Genomic DNA, 12,264 nt, shown 5'->3' with positions numbered 1-12,264 from the left:
AGAGTTTCGCTCTTTTTGCCCAGGCTGGAGTGCGACGGCACAATCTCGGCTCACTGCAACTTCCGCCTCCCGAGTTCAAGCAATTCTTCTGCCCCAGCCTCCGGAGTAGCTGGGATTACAGGTGTGCACCACCACACCCAGCTGTTTTTGTATGTTAAGTAGAGACGGAGCGTCTCTATGTTGGTCAGGCTGGTCTTGCACTCCTGTCCTCAGGTGATCTGCCGGCCTCAGCCTCCCAAAGTGCTGGGATTACAGATCTCAGCCACCACGCCTGGCTTTTTCATTTTTTTAATGGGTGCTTTATCGTGGGAAATAAAAACAATTTTTTTTAGGCTTATAAAATTAAATCAGTGAGAGGAAACTCTAACTCCTAGAAGGTTAGGTTAGAGTGTGGAAGGTACATGCCAGCATGTATCCCAGTGGGCTTCTGGTCCATAGGAAATATGGTTTCTTCAGTCTTCTGCACTTCTGGAGCTCCTTTTAGAGTCTGACACTGTAAGCTGATGCAAGAATCACAGCAGATGCCATGCAGCTCATACGCTGTTCTCTGTCCTTGCAGGTGCTGGTGGTGGATCAGTTAAGCATGAGGATGCTGTCCTCCTGCTGCAAGATGACAGACATCATGACCGAGGGCATAACAAGTGAGCATGCTCTCTGCGATTGAACAGTGCTCTTTCCTGTTCATTATTATCTCCTTTGATTTTAGATTCTTCCAGCAACCTGTGTGCTAAGACCAGAAGCTCCTGAGAGGCCCAAGGCTATCTTGTTCATCACTGAATTGCTAGCACCAAATCCAGGGCTAGATGCTCATTAAATGTCTGCTAAAGGAATGCTGAAAGAATGGTTAAATCAAGAAAGAAAAGGCAGCTCACCCAATATAAAAAAAGTTCTGAGCAGGCACTTAACAAAGAAAGAAATCCAAATGGCCAAAAAATCCATGAAAATTGCCCACTGTCATTAGTGGTCAGGGAAATGCAATTCAAAACAGAGGGAGATGCCAATAGAGACTAGAAAGATTACACTGTTTAGTCTCTGTTAATGCCAAGTGACGGTGAGGAGGTAGAAAAATGGAAACTCCTGTATGATGGAATGTCTGTTGGTGTAGCCCCTTTAAAAGCACTTGGCAGTGTCTAGTAAAGTTGAAGTTACGCCTGTCCTATGAGCCAGCAAGTCTGTGGTCAGAAGTGTGTCCTAGACAACTTTAGGTATGTGTGCCCAGGATACATGTGCAGGAATATGTGTGCTTATAGGTGCCCCAAGTGGAAAACAACCCAAACGCCCATCAAGTGTAGAATGATTAAACTGGTTGCGGTGCAGTTACACAGCAGAATACTCTACAGGGATGAAAATGAGCGAGCCCTGAGCGCTCACAGTAACATGAATGCACCTGACAAAGGTGAGGAAAGACAGCAAGACACGAAAGACCACTGAGAGTGAGTTTTCATTCTGTAGAGTTCAAACTGCAAAGCTCAGCTGTGTTTTAAAATGCAGATGTAGGGAGTAAAACCTAAACCGAAGAACTCACCATTCAAGGAATGATAATGATCTGTTTGCAGGGAAGAGCAAATGGTGCTGACAGAAGGGAGTGTGAGCCAGGGTACTTTTGTGGTGCCAATAGGGTTTTGTTTCTTAGCTATTTAGACATTTGCCTTACAGTTATTTGTATGTTTATGTTTTATTCACTCTGTGTAATGTGTGCTGTAACTTTTGGTAAATACCGAGGAGCACAATTGCTGGATCATATGATAAGTGTGTTTAGTTTTGTAAGATACTGCCAAACCATTTTTCAAAGTGGCTGACCATTTTGCATTCCCAGCAGTAGTGAATGAGAGTTCCTGTTGTTCCGCATCCTTACCAGCATGTGGAGTTGTCAGTATTCTGGATTTTGACCATTCTAATAGCTGTGTAGTGGTACGGTGTTGTCATTTGAATTTGCATTTTCCTAATGACCTAGGATGTGGAGCATCTTTTCACATGCTTATTTGCCATCCGTATATTGTTTTTTGGTGCAGTGTCTGTAAGGTCTTTGGCCCGTTTTTTAATTGGGTTATTTGTTTTCTTATTGTTGAGTTTTAAGGGAGCTTTATATATTTTGGATAATAGTCATTTATCAGATATGTCTTTTGGAAATATTTGCCCTCAGTCTGTGGCTTGTCTTTTCATTCTCTTGACAGTGTCTTTCACAAAGCAGTAATTTTTAATTTTAATGAAGTCCAGCTTATCTATTCTTTTTTTCATGGATTGTGGCTTTGGTGTCATATCTAAAAAGTCATTGGCCACCTAGCCTTTCTTTTATGTAATCCTCTAGAGTTTCATAATTTTGCATTTTACATTTATGTCTGTGATCCATTTTGAGTTAGCATTTGTAAAGGGTATAAGGTATGTGTCTGTTTTCATTTTGGTTACACGTGGATGTGATTCCTTTATTTCTAAAAAACAGATCCAGTGTATCTATCAGCAGAAGTATAATCCTGTTAATGGCATACACACTTTTTTTTTTGAGACGGAGTCTTCCTGTTTCCCAGGTTGGAGTGCAGTGTTGTGATCTCAGCTCACCGCAACCTCTGCCTCCTGGGTTTGAGTGATTCTCCTGCCTCAGCCTCCCAAGTAGCTGGGATTACAGGCGCCTGCCACCACACCCAACTAATTTTTGTATTTTTAGTAGAAACAGGATTTCACCATGTTGGCCAGGCTTGTCTCAAACTCCTGACCTCAAGTGATCTACCCGCTTCAGACTCCCAAAGTGCTGGGATTATAGATGTGAGCCACCACACCTGGCCTGCATACACAATTTTTTTTAATACGTTCCATTTAATTACAAGTAATATAAATCAAAGACTTAAAAGAGATTAAAGACCAATCAGAACAATTTGGCAACTTTAATTCTTAGGAAGATCAACGTTCCCTCCAAACCTAATTTGATGTTTTATTACTAAAAGCAAAGACCAGTATGGTACAGTATTACTCCAGAGAAATTAAAGGAAGATCCTTAGGGCGGCTTCACCCACATTCATTTTATGAATGGATACCTTCCCTACCTCAAAGTGCTTTAGGGAGGTACTGCTACCATTACATGGTTCCTTATTAAATTTGAAAAGTGCCTGAAAGTTTGGGCACCAGAAAGACACCCCAACAATGTGTATCTAAACTGCAGCTTCAGGTTGATATGACTAAAGCAGTTACATTGTGAGAAGTGCTGAAGGTATATGATGTCTTCCCTGGCACAAAGGTGGCCTTGGTTCCTCAACAGATGGTGTAGCCACCATCTGAACCACCCATGAAGAAGTTCCCCTTCCGCTGAGTTATGAGGACCTTGGCTCCCTGCATGACTGCAAGCTGAGCAGCATTGGGAGGGCATCCAGGAGGTGGAGGAAGAATGTTGTCAGCAGTAGCCCCAGCTCCAAATCTGGCACCTGCATTGTATCCTCCTTCCACCAGTACTGTAGAGCCAGGTGGATAAATGGGACTGACTGAATAATAAGCCATGGGGATTGTGGAACCTAAAGGCCCAACAGCCACAAACTGGGCCATGGGAAGATACAGAGAGGCTCCAGGAAATGTAGCCGACTTGGTGGGGACCATGGCAGCTCCTGGATGCACAAAGCTCGGACGGTAGAACTCTGAGTAGGTAGGTGGAGCATCAGTATAATGTGTAGCCTGAGGAAGATGCAAGGTTTGAGGGTATACTGGATTCCCAGGAGGCTGCACAGGGTAGGTTGGCTGTGTTGGATATTGACCTTTGCTGTTCATGGTGGCTGTGGATCCCGCATACAGAATTTTTGATGAGACTTTTATGTTATTTATCCAAGTCAGTGTGTTTTGTTTTATTTTGTTTTTGAGACAGAGTCTTGCTCTGTCGTCCAAGCTGGAGTGCAGTGGGGCAATCTTGGCTCACTGCAATCTCTGCCTCCAGGGTTCAGTTCTCTTGCCTCAGCCTCCCGAATAGCTTGGATTACAGGTGTCTGTCACCACACCGGCTAATTATTGTATTTTTAGTAGAGAAGGGGTTTCACCATGTTGGCCAGGCTGGTCTTGAACTCTTCACCTCAAGTGATCGACCCACCTTGGCCTCCCAAAGTACTGGGATTACAGGTGTGAACCACTGTGCCTGGCCTGCATGCAGAATTTTTGATGTAACTTTTATGTAATTTGGTGATCCAAGTGTGATTTTTGTTTGTTTTTGAGTCAAACAAACAGGATACCCAGGATGGAGTATAGTGGTGCAATCTTGGCTCACTGCAACCTCCACCTCCCAGGTTCAGGCAATTCTTGTGCCTCAGCCTCTCGAGTACCTGGGATTACAGGTGGGCACCAGCACACCCAACTAATTTTTTTTTTTTTTTTTGTATTTTTAGTAGAGATGGGTTTCACCATGTTGGACAAGCTAGTTTCGAACTCCTGGCCTCAAGTTACCTGCTTGCTGTGGCCTCCCAAAGTGCTGGGATTATAGGCATGAGCTACTGTGCCTGGCCCCAAGTCAGTTTTAAGACTAGGCTTCCCCCTGTTTTGAGCTTAAAATGTTATTTTCTTCATTGAATTTTTGAAACTATTTTTTTTTCTGTCTATCAAAGCAAAAACAAAAACAAAAAAAACACAAAAGTAAAGGAGAAAAATGCCAAATGGAGCTAACAAGGATCTAATAAAAGAGCAGTGACGTCCTGTCCTCCTCTCATCTCCCCATTCCTGAGGTCCATTACCCCAGAGGCAGCCACCTTGCCCTTTATTCTGGTCATCTTTTTGATTTTTCTTTATAAATGCTTGTTCTATTATATCTTGATTCAGTGTTATTAGATATTATTAATTGACTTCCTGTGGGAGATGGGGATTCAGATCTCTCCACTATACACAGACTCTTTCGTACCCTGAAAGGTGGTTTTTAAAAAATGACCTTATGGCTGGGTGTGGTGGCTCATGCCTGTAATCCCAGCATTTCAGGAGGCTGAGGCGGGCAGATCACCTGAGGTCAGGAGTTCCAGACCAGCCTGGCCAGCATAGTGAAACCCTGTCTCTACTAAAAATACAAAGATTAGCTGGGCACAGTGGTGTGTGTCTGTAGTCCCAGCTACTCAGGAAGCTGAGAATTGCTTGAACCTGGGAGGTGAAGGTTACAGTGAGCCGAGATCATGCCACTGCACTCCAGCCTGGGTGACAGAGCAAGACTCTGTCTCCAAAAAAAAAAAAGTTCTTACTTAGCAAAATTTAAGTTAGCAACCCTTAGTTGAAGCCCTGAAACATTTTGGGGGGAAGTATTAGCGGCCTATGAAATTACAGAATCTATAACCATTGGTAAAGTAGATGTTTGGGGATTTTGGTATTAGTTTGAACATTATTTGGGGTGAAAAGTCTTTATAAATGTTACAAGGGATTCCTCTAAAGTGATGCTTTTATGTACTTAAATCATCTGCATAGGAAGAATGGCACCTGTATAATTGCCTTGCTCCCTCCATGCTAGAGGACAGTAGATAACACATTTTAAGCATTACCACGTGACTGATAAGATTCTCCCAAAAGCTGTTATTTCCGGGTGAAGTCTTTGACATAACTGTAGAGGAAACAAGCAAACCAAAGCCCATGGTTTACTTTAATAAAATAGAATGTTTAATCTTTACACTATTGAAGACAGTGTAAACACTTTACAGTATTGTAGAGAGGGTGTGGTTGGAATGTCTTCATTTGATATGCAGAAGAAAGCAATGAAACTATCCAACTGTTTAAAAATAAACCCAACATGGAAATTCTAAAGGAATTGGAATTATCTAGGGCAGATGATACAAAGCCGAAGGAAGAGGCAAAGGACCCATTCTTGACAGAATTAGATAGCATGTTCCATTTTCTCTCAGAACAGATCAAGTAATTTACTTAAACTGAAATGGGAAGTGAGAAATACCTATTGTGATAAGATTTCAGATTTTCCTTTTTTTTTTTGAGATGGAGTCTCCTTCTGTCACCCAGGCCGGAGTGCTGCAGTGGTATAATCTTGGCTCACTGCAACCTCTGCCTCCTAGGTTCAAGTGATTCTCCCACCTCACCCTCCTGAGTAGCTGGAATTACAGGGACATTCCACCACTCCTGGCTAATTTTTGTACTTTTTTAGTAGAGATGGCATTTCACCATGTTGGCCAGGCTGGTCTTGAACTCCTGACCTCAAGTGATTTGCCCGCCTCAGCCTCCCAAAGTGCTGGGATTACAGGCGTGAGTCACCGTGCCCGGCCCAGATTTCAGATTTCCTAACATCTTGGGCATGTTGAGACCATGGAATTCACTCCCATGGAATGTGGTAACCTTAAGGAATGGGTGAATGATTGTTTCCTCCCCACTGTAGATATTTATCTGCAACAGTCTGAAGGTGGCCTCTCTATATTGCTTCTAGTTTTATGGTCACCCATCATGTCTTCTTACACACTATGGTTTGTTTCGTTGTCTAGTTGTGGAAGATATCAACAAGCGCAGAGAGCCGCTCCCCAGCCTGGAGGCTGTGTATCTCATCACTCCATCTGAGAAGGTAAACCTTCCACCAGAGAACTCTGGCTAAGGTTAGATGGACTGGCTTGGGATTTATGTGGCACACTGACATTTCTAGGTTAAGCATGCATTTAACACACTGCTCTGTTTAAGCATGCAGTCCACAATGGGGCAGGGCAGGGGGTGCTGTTTATGCAGCGAGAAGTGAAGAATGTATCAAGTGTTCTTAAACACAGTAGCTATGCAGAAAACCACAGCCTGTGTTCTGTGGCCCTGGATCATTCTAGTTTTCCCCCTTGTGCTCCCTTTTCAGGTAGGATCCACTCTGTCTAATTAGCAGTCCACCTCCAGACTTTGGTATTTTATGCTTTCATTTTACTGTTCAGATTTACCTGTCTTATAATTTTTAGAGGTTACTTCAAGTCACCATCCAAACAAAGTCCACCCACTTCCTTGCTTCTGGGTGATATTTGTCTTAGATGGATATTTTGTTGTTGTTGTTGAGGGCAGGGGACATATTTTTGAGATAGATCTCACTCCATCACCCAGGCTAGAGTGCAGTGGTGTGATCACAGTTCACTACAGCCCCAACCTCTGAGGCTTAAGTGATCCTCCCACCTCAGCTTCCCAAATAGCTGAGACTACAGGCACACGCCACCATGCCCAGCTAATTTTTGGTAGAGACCGGGGTCTTGCTTTGTTGCCCAGACTAGTATCAAACTCCTGAGCTCAAGTGATCCACCCGCCTTGGCCTCCCAAAGTGTTGGGATTACAGGCGTGAGCTACCACACTAGCCTTAGGTGTCTTAGTCTATATAAACTTCCTCCAATTTTCACATTTTCTTTTCACTTTGAAAACTGGCTTACATATGAGTTTCTAAAGATGCAGCTACATTGCCAAAAGGTCATTAGTATGAATCTCCTGGAGGGTTTCCTTTTTTGTGGGTGTCTTCCTAGCAACTAATTATGGTGGCTCCAAAGAACTGATACTGTCATTCTGGAATGAGCCAAGAAGGCCTTTATTCATCTAAACTCTGAAATAATCCTAATTTCAAGTCCTCAGGACTTGGTTGTGGCCAAACGTGAGTGTCACAATTATGCATCACAAATCGCCTGCTATTTTGCACAAGTGGCTTGAAGCCACTGAATTTAACTCAGTTTAGATACAGGTCCCATTTGGCTCTAGAATTGGATTCAGGTCCCTCTTTGTTCCCCCTGTCCACAGTCTGTCCACTCTCTCATCAGTGACTTTAAGGACCCGCCGACTGCTAAATACCGGGCTGCACACGTCTTCTTCACTGACTGTGAGTACAACTGAGAGCTGTCCCCAGCCCCCATCAGGCAGGTTAGCATTTCTGAACAGCTGGGCTGAGCCAAAACTAAGGCAGGTCAATAGGGAAGGAATGGGTTGTTACCATGCTTATCTCGATCTGCTAGTTTCTCTTCAGAAGATAGATTACATAACAGACAAAAATAAGTGCACACAAATAAAAACCCACTAGATTATGCAGTCCTTCCTGCTGAAAAATAGCACTTTGTATTAGAAAGAACCTGCGTCATTACCCTGGAATTAATTTTCTTATATTGTGGGGATTTTATGCTCAGATCCTAGCAGAAAAGCAGTGAGAGAGGAATTGACCTGGATAGCTAGAGAGTATAAAACAGTAAGAATTCACCCAGAGTTCTTCTCTCTAGGAATAAACTCCCACAGCACTCACTACTGAGAAAGTGGAAAGGATATAGCAGAAGAATAAGTTTACAGTGTTTGAATATGCATGACAATGAGCAGACAGATAGCATTAGTAATAAGAATCTGGTAACACATTTCTGGGAACCCTAAGGCCATTTGTTTGGCCCAAGAGATTTCCTAGAAATCATGGTTTCCCCATCAAGGGGGACTTCTGTGCTGCTGAGCTCAAAGTTCTGGGGGAAATGCCTGCATCACATTTCTAGTGATTTCACTTTTCTTTCTTATTTCATTAATCCTTAACATATTAGATGTGTGGTATTTATTTATACTAAAGGCCTTGTCATTGCCCCTTCTTAATCTCTTCTGTTTTTTATTCCTTCCTCGAACTCTTGGCCTCAAGCAATCTTTCCGCCTCAGCCTCCAAAAGTGTTGGGATTACAGGCATGAGCCACTGCACCCAGCCTTGTTTTTTCCTTCCTTTTCTTGGTATTAGAAAATAGCTTTGATTAGCTTTCAGTATCTCAATCTGTATGGCCATTTGTTTTTCTATTATCTATTGAAGGCCATGCAGGTGGTTTCACATTCCTTTTATACCCTAGAGCAGAGGTGTCCAATATTTTGGCTTCCCTGGGACACATTGGAAGAACTGTCTTGGTCCACACATCATCACTAATGATAGCTGATGAGCTGAAAAAAAATCACAAAAAAACTCATAATTTTTTTAAATTTTAATTTTATTTATTTATTTATTTATTTAGAGACAAGGTTTCACCATGTTGGCCAGGATGGTCTCAATCTCCTGACCTCATGATCCGCCCATCTCGGCCTCCCAGAGTGCTGGGATTACAGGCATGAGCCACTATGCCCAGCCTTAAAATCTCATAATGTTTTAAGAAGGTTTATAAATTTGTGTTGGGTTGCATTCAAAGCTGTCCTGGGTTGTGGGTTGGAAAAGCTTGCCCTAGAAGTACTGAATATTTTAGGATGGAGTGAATTTCCTAGTTTTCTTTTAAAAATCGTAATAAAATGGGCCGGGCACAGTGTCTCAAGACTGTAATCCCAGCACTTGGGGAGGCTGAGGCGGGTGGATCACCTGAGGTCAGGAGTTCAAGACCAGCCTGGCCAACATGGTAAAACCCTGTCTCTACAAAAATACAAAAATTAGCTGGGCTTGATGGCAGGGGAGGCTGAGGCAGGAGAATTCCTTGAACCTAGGAGGCGGAGGTTACAGTGAGCCGAGATCCCCCCGTTGCACTCCAGGCTGGGCGACAGAGCGAGATTCCATGTCAAAGAAAAAAAACAATTCTAATAAAATGAAGAAGAACCCACTGTACATGTGCAGCTGTTAAATGAACCAGCAAATGGACAGGAAAGCCAACTGTCTTTTGTCATGCTTACAGCTTGTCCAGATGCCCTGTTTAATGAACTGGTAAAATCTCGAGCAGCCAAAGTCATCAAAACTCTGACGGAAATCAATATTGCATTTCTCCCGTATGAATCCCAGGTGAGCCTGAGCAGGGGTGCATAGGAAATCTGCATCTTCTCTTATTCTGAGAGGGTGGGTCAGGACCTACCAAAGAGTGGGGGAGGGAAGGTACTATCCTCTGAATTGCCAAACGACAGGTTATAATTGGATGTTTACTGAATGGAAATAGTATTCCATACGGCCTGCCCCCTGCCCTTGTGGTACTCTCCAGTTTCTGACTTTGCATCAGCCATTGTGCCTTTCTTTGTGTGCATTTCATCCATGCTCTCAGTGCTTACTCCTGTGGGCTGACTCCTTGAATAACCACAGAGTAGCCAATCAGAAACGAGCTTGGAAGGAGAGCGAGGGAGGGGAGCAGAAGCATCCCATCTGCTGCGAAGGAGACTGTCTTTACGTGGAGATAACCTCAGCTTGTCATGTGCTGCAAGAGCAGATGGCAGCCTTCGTCATTAGTCATTAACACTTCAAGTGCCAAATGCAAGGGCCATAAAGCTCTCCCTTGGAAAGAAACAAAAGTTATTAAATAAATAAAGGTGAAGCTGATTGTGAGAGAACAGACACAATTTGTCTTGGTACTTTAAGAGCATGTTAAAATGTCTTCTCTTAGCAAACAAGGAAACAAAAACAACAGGATTTTGATGCATTTTATGGAGCTAAAATATGATTGTGGCATATTAGATCTTTACAGATCAGCTTCAAGACACCAGTGACCTATTCTTAGAGAAGGAGAGATGGAAAAGTTATAGTGTGAACATTTTAAAACAGGCTCCCTTCTCACTTGGCCTAAAGCCTGTCTCCTGCTTGAGGGAAGGAATTTTTTTTTTTTCTGTGTATTCCGTCTTTACCTGGATAGAACAAAATCCAGCTTTAGCATATTCAACAATATTATATTTCAGAAATTTTAAGAAAGTAATAAACTCTTTTTTAAATACCTTTTTCTGTTTTCTGAGATGGAGTCTCGCTCTGTCACCCAGGCTGGATGGAGTGCAGTGGTGCGATCTCGGCTCACTGCAACCTTCGCCGCCTGGGTTCAGGCAATTCTTCTGCCTCAGCCTCCCCAGTAGCTGGGATTACAAGTGCATGCCACCATGCCTGGCTAATTTTTTTGTATTTTTAGTAGAGACGGGTTTCACCATGTTGGCTAGGCTGGCTCCTGACCTTGTGATTCACCGGCCTTGGCCTCCCTAAGTGCTGGGATTACAGGCATGAGCCACTGCGCCCGGCCTTAAATACCATTTTTTAAGATTCAGGTAGTTTATATAAATGAGAATTTGAAATAATATTGATAACTGGAAGACTCAGTTGTTTAAGAGAGAATCTCAACTTCTAGAACACTCCAGAAAAAAAAAAAAAGAAAAGATAAATACTTACAACATGCTACTGAGGATAAGGTATTATTAAATCCATAAATAGCTCCTTTATTTGCCCACAGTCACAGCACAGTATCTGGCTTGTCTCTTATTTATTGGAACAAAGCTTACAATGGCCAGTGTAGTCTCACACTAACCCCTTCTTCTGCTCTCCTCCTGGCCTCGTCACTGTTCTCCAGGAACCCTAGGCACACGCCTGCCTGAGGTCCCTGGCGCTACCTGTTCCCTCCATGTGGAAGTCCCCTGCTGGTGATAAACATCCCGTCTTCAAGCCATTCTCGGATGTCATCCTCTTAGCAAGTCCTGGTGTCCTCCCTGTCCAGCTCTCCTGGGCATTCTCCCCTGCTCTGATATTTTCTCATATACTTATCAGTTTCTCAGTACCACACAATTTGCTTTTCATTATGTTTATTGTCTGCTTTCTCCTGCTAGATTGCAAACTCCTTGCAGACAGGGATGTTTTGGTCACTAATAGTCCCCAAGTGTTTATCACATTGGCACATGGTAGGCACCCAGCACATATTTGTAAAAGAAACCCTGTTTCTTCTACACTGCCAGAGTTGGAGAATACTCTGATCGTTCTCACTATATATTAACACTTTTTCTCCTCCCCAGGTCTATTCCTTGGACTCTGCTGACTCTTTCCAAAGCTTCTACAGTCCCCACAAGGCTCAGATGAAGAATCCTATACTGGAGCGCCTGGCAGAGCAGATTGCAACCCTGTGTGCCACCCTGAAGGAGTACCCGGCTGTGCGGTATCGGGGGTAAGGCAGTGCATCAGTCTGCTGGAGTGGCATCCTGTGTGTCCCCCAAGTGAGGAGCTGGCTCAGACTCCTCCTCTGGCCCTAAGGTTCCTCTGACAGTTATCTCAAGAAGATCAGGATTTGAGCTTCTCTCACTTAAAATTATTCTTCCAATCGTTATATCTTCTAAATGTAATAGTGAAATATAATAATACATGCAGAAAAAAAAGCATAAAAGATATATAATCAAATCAACTATTGAACAACTAAAATGTGAACCCCCATGTAACTGTACCTCAGGTTGCCTACAGTTTTTAATCTTTTTCTAATCTTTAAAAACAATTACTATATTTACAAAAGATGTTTCAGAGTAAGATAAAATCCAAAGAAAATAATTTTCCAAAGGACATGTTCCTCAGATTTTATAAAGCCAAGCATTCCTTACTTGCTTGCTCTGTGCTGAGTGCTGGGGGCACCTGAAGCTGGAGACCTGGCTTGTGATCAGGGAGGATGG

At 43.1% G+C, this 12,264-nt stretch overlaps 2 protein-coding genes across 4 annotated transcripts in view; one reads left to right on the top strand and one right to left on the bottom strand.

The window, feature by feature from the left end:
• STXBP1 (syntaxin binding protein 1) overlaps positions 1-12,264 on the top strand; it is an 89,845-nt gene that overhangs the window by 49,336 nt on the left and 28,245 nt on the right. For both annotated transcript variants that reach the window (XM_017549072.2, XM_017549073.2), the window contains exons 3-7: positions 560-641; positions 6,426-6,502; positions 7,687-7,765; positions 9,552-9,655; positions 11,623-11,771. In XM_017549072.2, the coding sequence (XP_017404561.1) occupies positions 560-641; positions 6,426-6,502; positions 7,687-7,765; positions 9,552-9,655; positions 11,623-11,771 (491 nt within the window). The remainder of the gene's footprint in view (positions 1-559; positions 642-6,425; positions 6,503-7,686; positions 7,766-9,551; positions 9,656-11,622; positions 11,772-12,264) is intronic.
• LOC108318205 (DAZ-associated protein 2-like) lies at positions 2,918-3,762 on the bottom strand. Of its 2 annotated transcripts, XM_037745908.1 has the most exons (2): positions 3,450-3,762; positions 2,918-3,372 (listed from the first exon to the last, which is right to left on the bottom strand). In XM_037745908.1, exons 1-2 carry the CDS (start codon positions 3,748-3,750, stop codon positions 3,050-3,052), a joined length of 624 nt encoding a protein of 207 aa, XP_037601836.1. In that variant the 5' UTR covers positions 3,751-3,762; the 3' UTR covers positions 2,918-3,049. The 2 variants fall into 2 exon arrangements, with proteins under 2 accessions (XP_037601836.1, XP_017404572.1); XM_017549083.2 differs by having other exon boundaries at positions 2,918-3,762.

The sequence above is a fragment of the Cebus imitator genome, unplaced genomic scaffold (assembly GCF_001604975.1).
Source record: "Cebus imitator isolate Cc_AM_T3 unplaced genomic scaffold, Cebus_imitator-1.0 Scaffold216, whole genome shotgun sequence".
NCBI classification, from domain to species: Eukaryota; Metazoa; Chordata; class Mammalia; order Primates; family Cebidae; genus Cebus; species Cebus imitator.
This window is presented reverse-complemented; position numbering and strand designations above follow the sequence as displayed.

What these genes read in the sequence shown, in the direction of transcription:
- LOC108318205 (XM_037745908.1), bottom strand. Translation starts at nt 3,750, where the DNA reads ATGAACAGCAAAGGTCAATATCCAACACAGCCAACCTACCCTGTGCAG. An exon ending in CAGTCCCATTTATCCACCTG is followed by an intron (nt 3,373 to 3,449) that starts GCTCTACAGTAC and finishes GACAACATTCTT; the next exon opens with CCTCCACCTCCTGGATGCCC.